Here is a 12576-nt window from a genome sequence, read left to right as displayed (position 1 = left end):
GGGCATTTTTGGAATGACATCTGTCTGAATTTGGACGTTTTTTAAAAACCATGTTGGCCAGATGTCTGAGAGCTAAGAGGGGGAAGTCGATGATACAGAAAATAAGAGATGAGAAGGGGGGATGGGTGTATACAGATCAGGAAACAGAAAAGGGATTTCTAAAGTATTATAAAGAATTATATACAGCACCGGAAGGAGAACAGCCGGAGAATATAGCTCGATACCTGCATCGGATCCCCCTGCATAGACTGAATGAGGAGAAAAGTGAAAGGATGGGGGAACCAATAGGACCGGGGGAAATACAGGGGGTTATTAAAAAAAACTCCACCCCTCCGAAGGGACACCACCTTGTAGTGGTGGTGGAGCTTCTGTGTTTCAATGACTCAGAGGGCTATGCTGAAGGGTTACCCATATCAGACAGGCCTCTGAGGAGAAACCAGACAAAGAGTGTCCCAAACTAGGGAAAGTGAAAAGCTCGTACGCTCAACGGCCCAGCTGTCCTCTGAAGTTCTGTCTTTGTTTACTTGAAATTTCCTCTCTGCATTTACAGTTACCTTAACTGAGAGGAAGGGGACAATGGGGGGTCAGCTGCCGATGACCAGCGTTTTGTCCCCTGTGCAGCAAGTGTGGGACTGCTGCGAGACGAGCTGCCCACAGATGATTGGGTTGATGAGTCCTTTGATTAACGCCGGTGAAGGAGTATCGATGCTCTTGGACCTGGAAACAACTTCATTGCTCCCGAGTCATTTAACCACCATGTCCAGAGGAGTGAGTTAGAAGTGTATACAAAACGGAAGTCGCTTACAGTTGAACCCGTGTCGGCGGTGCCACTCCTAAACCCGTAAGAGCTATCAGCTTGGAGCTTTTGGCTCCCGTGGAGGTTACATTGAAAATCATTTGGAAGGCGCTCCAGGACCTAACGGTGGTAGTAAATAATTTTGCTTCAGATATAATCTTATTAGTGAGCCACATGGATAATCGAATCGAATCCTTTGAGAATGAAAAATTGATACGTTAGGGTGGTGGACTCTGGTCCTGGGGAACTGAGTTTGATTCCCACTTCAGGCACGGGCAGCTCCTTGTGACTCTGGGCAAGACACTTAACCCTCCATTGCCCCAGGTACAAATAAGTACCTGTATATGTAAACCGCATTGAGCCTGCCATGAGTGGGAAAGCGCGGGGTACAAATGTAACAAAAAAAAAAAATACAGCAAATGAAGTTCTACAGGAGTAGGAAATGGTTAAGATTTTGAAAATGATAAAAGAGCAAAAAAATCTGAAGAAAATGAATATTACAGATGAATCCCAGTTTCATACGTCTTGGAACGCAAATCCCATACAAATCTCGTAGCTTTTCTTTGCACCGCTTCAATTTTTTTTACATCCTTAGCAAAATACGGCCTCCAAAACTGAACACAATACTCCAGGTGGGGCCTCACCAACGACATTGTACAGGGGCATCAACACTTCCTTTCTTCTGCTGATCACACCTCTCTCTATACAGCCTAGCAACCTTCTCGCTATGGCCACCGCCTTGTCACACTGTTTCGTCACCTTCAGATCCTCGGATACTATCACCCCAAGATCCCTCTCCCCCTCAGTACCTATCAGACTCTCACCGCCTAACACATAAGTCTCTCATGGGTTTCTGCTCCCTAAGTGCATTACTTTGCATTTCTTCGCATTGAATTTTAATTGCCAAACATTGACCATTCTTCTAGCTTCTGCAGATCCTTTTTCATGTTTTCCACTCCCTCCCGGGTGTCCACTCTGTTACAAATCTTAGTATTATCTGCAAATAGGCAAACTTTACCTTCCAACCCTTCGGCAATGTCACTCACAAATATATTGAACAGAATCGGCCCCAGCACCGATCCTTGAGGCACTCCACTACTCACCTTTTCCTCCTCCGAGCGAACTCCATTTACCACCACCCTCTGTCATCTGTCCGTCAACCAGTTCCTAATCCAGTTCACCACTTCGGGACCTATCTTCAACCCATCGAGTTTATTTAAAAGCCTCCTGTGGGGAACCGTGTCAAAAGCTTTGCTAAAATCTAAGTAGATCACATCTACAGCATGTCAATGATTCAATTCTCCAGTTACCCAATCAAAGAATTCAATGAGATTCGTTTGGCACAATTTCCCTCTGGTAAAACCATGTTGTCTCGGATCTTGCAACTTATTGGCTTCCAGGAAATTCACTATCCTTTCCTTCAGCATCGCTTCCATTACTTTTCCAATAACCGAAGTGAGGCTTACCGGCCTGTAGTTTCCAGCTTCTTCCCTATCACCACTTTTGTGAAGAGGGACCACATCCGCTGTGGAAAGTCAGTATGTTGAGACAATGGCAAGAAATGGGACCATAAGAGAGTGGTGGATGCTTGGAATGCCCTCCCGCGAGAGGTGGTGGAGAGGAAAACGGTAACGGAATTCAAACATGCGTGGGATAAACATAAAGGAATCCTCCTCAGAAGGAAGGGATCCCCAGAAGCTCTCTGAGACAATGTGAAACAAAGTCCAGGTATTGCTAGAAATTTAACGTTTCTCCTTTAAACCAAATAACCAAATTTAACTTTTTCTCCTTTAAATCAAATAATCCCAATAAATATTGCAGTTCCTTTCCCTCTATCAGAGCCAGGGGGGCTCAGCAGAGGAAGAGGACAAGTAAGGTGGGGTTTATTTTTGTTTGGCTTTTTTTTCTAGGATAGAAGACAGAGCAGTACAGCACAATTTAGAAAGTATCAGAACAATCTGACTAAGCAATTAAAGTCCAGAGAATAGATAGGTAGCTATACCTACAGCGAGACAGTTGGAATTATAAGAATAAAAATCAGAAATGCACTTAGCAGTGTTGCTGAGTTCCTTGAAGGAGAGAATAAGTAGTGTGTGTTTCTCTTGGAAGACAGACCAGCCCACCTCCTGCAGAGACAGGGATTCAGACAAGCACCACAATTAAAATGTTCTCTGGGAGGGGCAAGCACTGAGACAATGTGAAACAAAGTCCAGATTTTGGTAGAAATTTAACGTTTCTCCTTTAAACCAATAACCAAATAAATTCAACTTTTTCTCTTTTAAACCAAATAATCCCAATAACTATTGCAGTTTCTTTAATCCCAATGGGCAGGATCCCAATAAATATTGCCGTTTCTTTAATGTAATCTCTAATTACAAATTAGACCAGTTGAAGATTAAAGCTGCTCTCTTTAGCTAGGCCTGGCAATGGAAAAGAAACCTTGCAGAGCCAAAATTTGGAAACTTCAGCAAGAGTTAAAGTGATAGACCAGAGACAGTTTGAAATGCTTTGCCCTCTATCAGAGCTAGGGGGCTAGGCAGAGGAAGAGCTGAGAAAAGTGGGGTTTATTTTTGTTTAGTTTTCTTTTCCTACAAGACAGAGCAGTACAGCACAATTTACAGTACAATTTGACTAAGCAATTAAAGTCCAGAGAATTGATAGGTATCTAAACCTATAGCCAGGCAGTTGAAATTATAAGAATAAAAATCAAATATGCACTTAGCAGTGTTGCTGAGTTCCTTGAAGAAGGCTGTAGCAATCTATGCATAGGCAGTGTGGCCGCACAGAGCACAAAGGATATGGGTGCTCCAAAATTGTGTCCTATCCATTGCCTTCCCTGCTTGACTATGAAGCAATGGGCGGGATAGGAGCTCTAGGGAACATATTGCACAAGGCGCATTTCCAGCTCAGGTCAGTCCTGAATTAAAGCATTAGTGTCTTTACTCATGAAGACTGCAGGGGTGTTGAGTCAAGGATATTGAGAGCACGACGGTGAAGGGGTAGATCGAGAGCCCTAAATTGGGAAGTTGGATGGAAGAGAATAAGAGGTCAGAAAGGGGGAGACAGGAAGGACAGAGTACAGGGGGAAGGATTTCCACATTCCTGTGTAATCAACTAGATGGATACTGAAAAAGGGTAGACAACAGCAAGGCTGGCCCACCCTAAGCGAACCTTCAGCCCTGCACCCCCCTCCATGTCCAGCATTCATTCTCTTCCCTATCCCCCCCAAACCTTGCGATATCCAGTATCTCTTTCCTTCTTTCCCATTACCGTCCCCTGCCCCTGAATTCACCAGCTTTCATTTCCCTCCCTTCCCTATCCAAGGTGTCCAGCATCTCACTCTCCACCTCAAAACGTGTTCAGTGGTTTCCCTCCCTTCCCTACCCTCACTGGGATGGCACTGGCATGGCAGTCAGAATGTTTACAGAAGAATAAGGCATGGGGCCTTAGGCACCTGTGCACGCTCCTGTATGGAGAAGACAGAAGCCAGCAAGCCTTGGGCATGTGTGGATGCTCAAGGCCCTATATACCAGCCACAACGAGTCTTTTGTAAACACCACAACTGCCACTTAATTGTTGTGCTGCCCTCTAATTATGTCATCCTAGGCCGGCTCTGGGAAGTAGGTTGAAGATTTTTCTGCTACCTCTCATCCCCTTCTTTACACTTATTAGAGACCAAGCATGGTAGTTTCTGAAGCAGCACATAATGTTTGACAACTTCAGACAAGATACAGAAGAGGAACTAAAAATGAAAATTAATTTTCACTGTTAAGTAGGAGGTACTACTACTTTTGTTATGTGCCAATACAGAAAAATCTTGAGAACAGCAGCATACATAGACATTTTAGGTGAGACCTACCTTGTGGTTCTCGTACTACTTGGCGAGCACTGTTTGTCAGAATACCATCAGACCATTCCCTGGTATCCATGTCAATGTGGCCTAGCAACTGACGTCGAGGCATAGATTTGGGATTCATGGTATATTTTTTTACTACTTTCCCAATCTTATTAAGTGCAGCCCTTAACATCTGCCAAAGTGTTGACTTGCCAGCACCACTTGGACCAACAATAACTACCCCCATTCTCTGACGTAGCTGCTCATAAAATTCCAATGATTTCTTAATCTGAAACAACAAATAATATAGCATGAGTTCTACATTAAAAATAAATATAATGTCTTCTAATCTTAATTTTTTTAAATGGAAAATAAGGTGATACCTTTTTTTTTTAATTGGACTAACAATACACCTGACTTGGGTAACGAGGCTTTGGCCGACAAATAAATTGTACTGTTAGTCCAATAAAAAGGTATTACCTTTTTTGTTTGTTTTTACTATACCTTAAAAGTTAATAAATAACACAACTATCACACTAATTTATCTCAATTTTAAAGGAACATATAACTGACTAAGGGGCCCTTTTACTAAGCTGCGCTAAGAAATGGGTTTAGCACATCCTTACCCAGGCCTTTCCCAAGCCCATTTCTAGCACAACCATCAAAAAGCTTTTTTCCTATTTGTGCTATTTCTGGCCATAGGCAGCAACCTTACCACCTCCTATTTAGAAGGCATTAAGGGCTCCAGAATTATGGACATGCTAACCAGTCAGCACGCTTGCTGGTTAGTGCATCCATGCCCATTCTCCAACCCTGACGTGGCTAATTTTAGAAAACTACGCACCAGTCCCATATAAATCCTAGCAGCTATCTCAGTCAAATTGGGTCTAGTAATTAATTCAATTAAAGCAAAATCTTCAGACTGTTTTTAGAGTTTTCTAACTCTCAAACATATAAGAAAATTTTTTCAAAAAACATATGTTAACAATTTTCATAATTTTCAAGGCAACCTCAGCGGCGCTCATTGCCAAAAATGTAAACCTGGCAATGTACCGTATTTTTCGGACTATAAGACGCACCGGACCATAAGACGCACCTAGGTTTTAGAGGAGGGAAAGAGGAAAAAAAAAATTTTCCTCTTTCCCTCCTCTAAAACCTAGGTGCTCTGCTCCGGTGCGTCTTGTCCGGGTTTCGGACCTCCGTTCCAGTACTTACATGATTCCATGTGCCCTGGTGGTCTAGTGACGTCGGGGCAGGAAAGAGCCCCCTCTTTCCTGCCCATCGCGCTGCTCTCCGTGCTTCTCAATGCTTTCTGATGGTCTCGGCGATATTCAAAATGGCCGCCGAGATTCTCGGCGGCCATTTTGAATCTCGCCGAGACCGTCAGAAAGCATTGAGGAGCACGGAGAGCAGCGCGATGGGCAGGAAAGAGGGGGCTCTTTCCTGCCCCGACGTCACTAGACCACCAGGGCACATGGAATCATGTAAGTACTGGAACGGAGGTCCGAAAACGCTACCTTCGGACTATAAGACGCACCCCCCATTTTCCTCCCAAATTTTGGGGGAAAAAGTGCGTCTTATAGTCCGAAAAATACGGTAACTAACGCCCACTTCTTCATCGGTTCAGCCGATTTTCTTAATTTTTAGATTTCAAACTCTTTTATTTTTTTATCAATTAAATTACTTATCTTTTCTTTTGTAATCAGACCAAGGGGTTCAACTGCCCGACATGCATGTTTCGCTCTACACCGAGCTGTGTCAAGGGCTGTCCCCTATAATAGAAAACCCAATATATTAATACACTTTCCCAGCAATTAGAAAACCTTCCTTCATAAGTTTTCAAAACCTAGGCAGTTTTAAAATTCCTAAATATAAAAAACTCTTACCTACAGTCTCTCCCAGCGTCAGCTCTACTTTATTGTAATGGGTTTACCCCTTCTCAAGATGGCGCCGGCGTTCTACTCTCTTACTTAAATATTTTAATTATCTCTGACATCATGGATCCTCCCCTAGGCTCTATTGGACACTTAAAGCTGAAATCTCACTGGTCTAACCAATTAATGACGCCCATTCTAGCTCGGCATTTAAGCCGGCCGGTGATAGCGTATTTAAAGAAAAAATGTAGAATTGTTCACGATAATTTAATAGCTTTTTAACTGAGCCTCCCTCCTCCCTTGGGCCTACATACTCCAGGATTCTCCAACGTATCTCATCAACCATATGATTATTATTTAGCCAATGGGCCCAGGGGAGGAGGGAGGCTCTGTTAAAAAGCTATTAAATTATCGTGAACAATTCTACATTTTTTCTTTAAATACGGTATCACCGGCCAGCTTAAATGCCGAGCTAGAATGGGCGTCATTAATTGGTTAGACCAATGAGATTTCAGCTTTAAGTGTCCAATAGAGCCTACGGGAGGATCCATGATGTCAGAGATAATTAAAATATTTAAGTAAGAGAGTAGAATGCCGGCGCCATCTTGAGAAGGGGTAAATCCGTTACAATAAAGTAGAGCTGACGCTGGGAGAGACTGTAGGTAAGAGTTTTTTATATTTAGGAATTTTAAAACTGCCTAGGTTTTGAAAACTTATGAAGGAAGGTTTTCTAATTGCTGGGAAAGTGTATTAATATATTGGGTTTTCTATTATAGGGGACAACCCTTGACACAGCTCGGTGTAGAGCGAAACATGCATGTCGGGCAGTTGAACCCCTTGGTCTGATTACAAAAGAAAAGATAAGTAATTTAATTGATAAAAAAATAAAAGAGTTTGAAATCTAAAAATTAAGAAAATCGGCTGAACCGATGAAGAAGTGGGCGTTAGTTATATTGCCAGGTTTACATTTTTGGCAATGAGCGCCGCTGAGGTTGCCTTGAAAATTATGAAAATATGAAAATTGTTAACATGTTTTTTGAAAAGATTTTCTTATATGTTTGAGAGTTAGAAAACTCTAAAAACAGTCTGAAGATTTTGCTTTAATTGAATTAATTACTGGACCCAATTTGACTGAGATAGCATTCTCCAACCCTGACATGTCCCCTCCACAAAAAAAATGTTAAAAAATTACCACTTGCTACAAAATGAATATTATTACAGATGATTAATATAGAGATTGTTGTTTTCCCAGAGTTCCGGGTATGACTCCTAAAGTTTTTCCCTCTGAAATGATTCCTCTTAGTATATTAATTCAAAAGGAGTGAAGCCTGTGAAACTGGGATTACCTTCATCAGTGGGGATTGGATTAGAGATTCAAGTGTTTGTATTGTTAAATAATTTCTGGTTTTAAAAGAGAAAAAATGAAATCAGGTGTATTATTTCCACTAATATTGGACAATAAGTATGTTTCCAATGAAATTAATTGACTATACACCGTCTTGGGTTTGAAGAAGCCAACCAGACAATAGATGTAGAATAATGATTCAGATAAATAATAACTGGGGATAATCATGTTAATACCACGTTTTCTTTGTTTATTGTCGTTTAATTGATCTCCTTGTCTTGTTTCACTCTCCCTATTTATTTTGTGGTCTAAGAAAGAGAAAGATTGTATATAATCCATGTATCTAGTTGAGATTGTTTTCCTCTAATATTGTATTAATGTACAGTCATCTCTGTATTACTGTTTGCAAGTGACCCTTGTAAAATGAAAAATTATAAATAAATGATTTAAATTTTTAAAAAAATTACCACTTGCTTAGCGTTTGCAGATGGCAAAATAAACACTGAACACTTTAGCATACCATATTAGGTCATTTTTGCTGCATTAGGCATGTGTTGGCGCATAAAGCAGCTTTGTAAAAGAACCCCTAATTTTATTAGGACGATGACAGGCAGAAGGAAAGTCATAAATACTGCCATGAAATCTGTGAAGGTGAAAATCAGGAAATATAGGCCCCGAGCTGAGCTATATAGCATACAAAATGTCATCATTCACTGCATAGGTGTTACTATAATCAAGGCATTGGGGGGGGGGGGGGGTCTTTTACTAAAGCTTAGCTTGTTATCTGCAGCAAGGCCCATTGTATTCCTATGGGCAAGTCACCAAAATATTAAAACTTCACCTCATTTTAGATAAACAATTTCCTTCGTACCTGACTAGGAATAATTTCTAAATTCGCTTCTTCAAATACTTGTTTCAAAGCTGTATTCAGTTCACTATATTCAACATCCTTAAAGTCGATTCCACGGAAGATGTCTTTAATTAGGGCATCACAACGTGAGCAGTCTGCAAATGTAAGCTTGGACATGGTGTTGAGTCGCAGAGCTTGTACAACAATATGATTTTCATTAACTGAAAAAAAATCATTTTAAAATAATTGAAGTGTTTTTCTTATAAAGATGTAGCAATTTGGTAGAAAATCTTATTGCAAACTAATCAAGCTACATGGAGAAAGAAGCTCCTCTTGACTTATTTATTTATTTATTGCATTTGTATCCCACATTTTCCCACCTCTTTGCAGGCTCAATGTGGCTTACAATACATCATGAGTAATGGAAATATATCAGAAAATAGACATTTAGTGTTACAGCAGGGTTTTGGATAACATGATAATGATAAAACATAGTAGTAGTATAACAAGCAGTTATTGTAAGACAGTTCTGAATATATGTGGGGGAGTTGTGTATATTCACATTGGTTGCTTTTTGTGGTATGCCATGTTAAAGAGATGGGTCTTAATTACCAAGAACCCAGCTCCTTCAGTACCTTCTATCTCTCCATCATCTTAAAGCCATGCACCCAGAGCGACAGCAACAGACAGCACAAGGCTGAGAGTCAGCATGTTCACAGGTCCTGCAGGGAGTTTTCCCCTTCCTTCTTCATAGCCAATAAGGTAACCACTGCAGAGCAGTAAAGCCACTTTTGGGGCTATGAGCATGCAGTCATGTGATCTGAATTATGTGCCCTTTAATGGAGTCTGCTACTGTTAGAACCTGGAAGTAGAAGGGGATCCAGCTTTGTGGGAAAATGGGACTGAAATGGAAAACAACAACCCAAAATTTGAAGGTGTAGGGGAGAGAGTCACATCCCGAGGCAGGAGAACTTGAGATGGGAGTAAAAGAAAAATATGAGAGAGAGAGAGAGAGAGAAGTACATGAGCGAAGAGGGAAAGGGGTTGAAGAACTGAACGTAATGTTTCCACAAGCTTCGACAATGGTCACTAAAATAAAAGTCTTTACAGAATAATTACTGAGGTCATCTGTACAGTAAAGTGATTTATCAATATATTATTTTATTGTAATCCATTAAAGGACCATAGTTTATTGTTCTCCTTTAAAGAACAAACTTCTTTACAACAATACAATTCCATCATTCAATAAAGGTACTCAATGGAAATAAATAAGAAATAAGAGATAATATCATCTTTGCAGTAAAAATATATACTCTTTTCCTACTTTACTCACACATTAAATTACCAGTTTAAACATTCTGAAAAGTTTCCATTCTTTGCTTTGGCTTTCTTTTATCAAATAATTTAACCCCTTCGTTAAAGGGGAAAAAATTAGGTAATTGTAATCCTGTCACAAATTTCCCAGTTTTGACAAAAGTTAGAGGCTATTGTAGTGGATTAGTTTCAGCAATACCTGGCATATTCTGATTTGTTTCACTTCTCATAATTGGGAAATTGCAGCAAATACAGCACTGAATCATTACTAGTAGCATTATGACAACTTTTTTTTATTCTTGGACAAAGTAAAACAAGTTTTTGTCATGCAGCATGACTTGTTGGCACTGTTCGATTTAATAACTCATGACATACTGTTGGCTAAGTTAGAGGAAGCAGGTATTATTAGTAAAGTGGTGAAATGGTTCCCAATTGTATTCAATTTTTATTTAAATTCACTAGGAATACGTATCTTCATTGGGGATTCTATATTTTTCTTACACAGATGATATTTTGTTAGTTTTCCCATGTGATAGAAATCTATCAAAAAAGGACGAGATCTTAAAGACAGCAAGTAACTGGATATTAGTCAATGGCTTGAAGATAAATACAGAAAAGACTAATGTTCTGTGGTAGGAAATCATAACCATTCTCAATCTTGGTGTGATTTACTGCTAGCTGGGAATAACGTGCAATTACAAAATAAAACATAGTAACACAGTAGATAATGGCAGATAAAGACCTATACGGTCCATCCAGTCTGCCCAAACAGGTCAACTCATTACATAAGATATGAGGTGATACAAGGTGATACAACATATATATACCTGAACTTGATTTGTCCATGCAACTTTCAAGGCAAAGACCATAGAAGTCTGCCTGGCTTTGAATATTATCGAAGCCCTTGATAAGTCCCATTCCAGCCCATCCAAATCCATCCAGCCACAATCAAGGCACAGACCATAGAAGTCCGCCCCGTACTGGCTTTGCTTCCCAATTACCAGTGTTGCCACCTAGTCTCGGCTAAGCTTCTAAGAATCGATTCCTTCTATACAGAATTCCTATCTGTTTATCTCAAGCATTTTTTAATTCCATTACATTTTTCATCTCCACTACCTGCCGTGGTAGTGCATTCCAAGTATCCACTACCCTTTCCATGAAAAAATACTTCCTGACATTATTCCTGAGTCTTCCTCCCTTCAATCTCAATTCATGTCCTCTATTTCAACCACCTTCATGTTTCTGGAAAAGTTTAGTTTGCGGATTAATACCTATCAAATATTTGAACATCTGTATCACCTATGGTTCTCCTTTCCTCCGGGATATACATGCTCAGGTCATCAAGTCTCTCCTCGAAAATCTTACTACGAAAAACACCTACCATTTTCCTCCCTTTTCTTTGTAACTGGCCTGAATAGTTATGTGAGTGGAAATCTCAAAATCTCATATATTTTCCGTCTCCTGACATAGACAAAGAGAACAGGCAACCCCACTTGCTTGCTGAGGTAGATCACTGTTCTCAGTTCTGGATGATTGATGTGTAGCTCCCTTTCAGTATTAAACCAGAATTCTTTAATGAACTGGCAGCCAAGAGGAGCTCTCCAACTAACACTGTAAGCATCTATTGTCACAAAAGAATTATCCAAGAATGCAAAGGGGACACCTTTCTGAAGGTTTTTTTTTTTCCTTTTTAAATTTCTACTAGTTCATATTGCCTGAAGAATGGCAATGGATGAACTGTGAAACTGAGAGACTGGTTATGCTGATTCCACGGGAACTTGAGGTCCCAATGAAGTACTCTTATTTTCAGTTAGATAAAGGGAACCACATCCACTGCAGTGGTCAAGTAGCTTAAGTTCTGCAAATAGGTTCTGACTGTGACCTGTGGGGACTGCTAAAAGTTTTGAACATAGTGCATAAGCTTTTGCATTCTGTCTTATGAAAGGAAATCTTTGTTCCTCATCCATGTCCAGAAGAGCGCCCTCTCCCTCTCCAAATCTCATTGCCTTTACAGATGGGGAGAATAGAGGAAGAATGTTCATTTTGAACTTTTCCTTGCATACAGTAAAGCATGTGAGATCTATGAGAACCAAAGATACAGTGCTCCTTACTTCTTGGAAATAAGGAAGTATTTGGAATAGAACCCCTCTTGAAGTGGAACAGATTCTATTGCACTGGTGTTCAGGAGGAGTGGAGGTGGAGAGTGTGAATCTGCAACACTTGAGACAGTAGGAGCCTTGCGGAAGTTAGTTGAAAGCATAGATGATAACCCTGATCTCATAATACTGAGTACGTAAGAATCAGTTATTCGGTTTACTAAATTAGATCACCTTTTTCTACAAACAAGTTCGCCATGTAATGGGCTGGCAAGGTGGCATCAAATGATTAGAGATCATCAGAAAGCATCACATATGACACATTTAGCAGAGACATGGAGCAGGGAGGTAGTAGAAGGTATCACAGTGGAACGCCTGGGAGCAGTCTTTAATAATTTGAGAAGGATCACCCCGAACGCTTCCCTTCAAGACATACAGTATAGAATCCTCCATAGGGTACATATCA

At 40.4% G+C, this 12576-nt stretch overlaps 1 protein-coding gene across 1 annotated transcript in view; it reads right to left on the bottom strand.

Moving 5' to 3' along the window:
* The window catches only part of DYNC2H1 (dynein cytoplasmic 2 heavy chain 1), a 1078189-nt gene that overhangs the window by 672697 nt on the left and 392916 nt on the right, over positions 1-12576 (bottom strand). The window contains 2 exon segments of the mRNA XM_030202388.1: positions 4656-4920; positions 8722-8921. Of these exon segments, the coding sequence (XP_030058248.1) occupies positions 4656-4920; positions 8722-8921 (465 nt within the window).

This window comes from Microcaecilia unicolor, chromosome 4, assembly GCF_901765095.1.
Source record: "Microcaecilia unicolor chromosome 4, aMicUni1.1, whole genome shotgun sequence".
NCBI lineage: Eukaryota > Metazoa > Chordata > Amphibia > Gymnophiona > Siphonopidae > Microcaecilia > Microcaecilia unicolor.
Note: the sequence above shows the minus strand (reverse complement) of the source record. Positions and strands in the feature narration are given on the sequence as shown.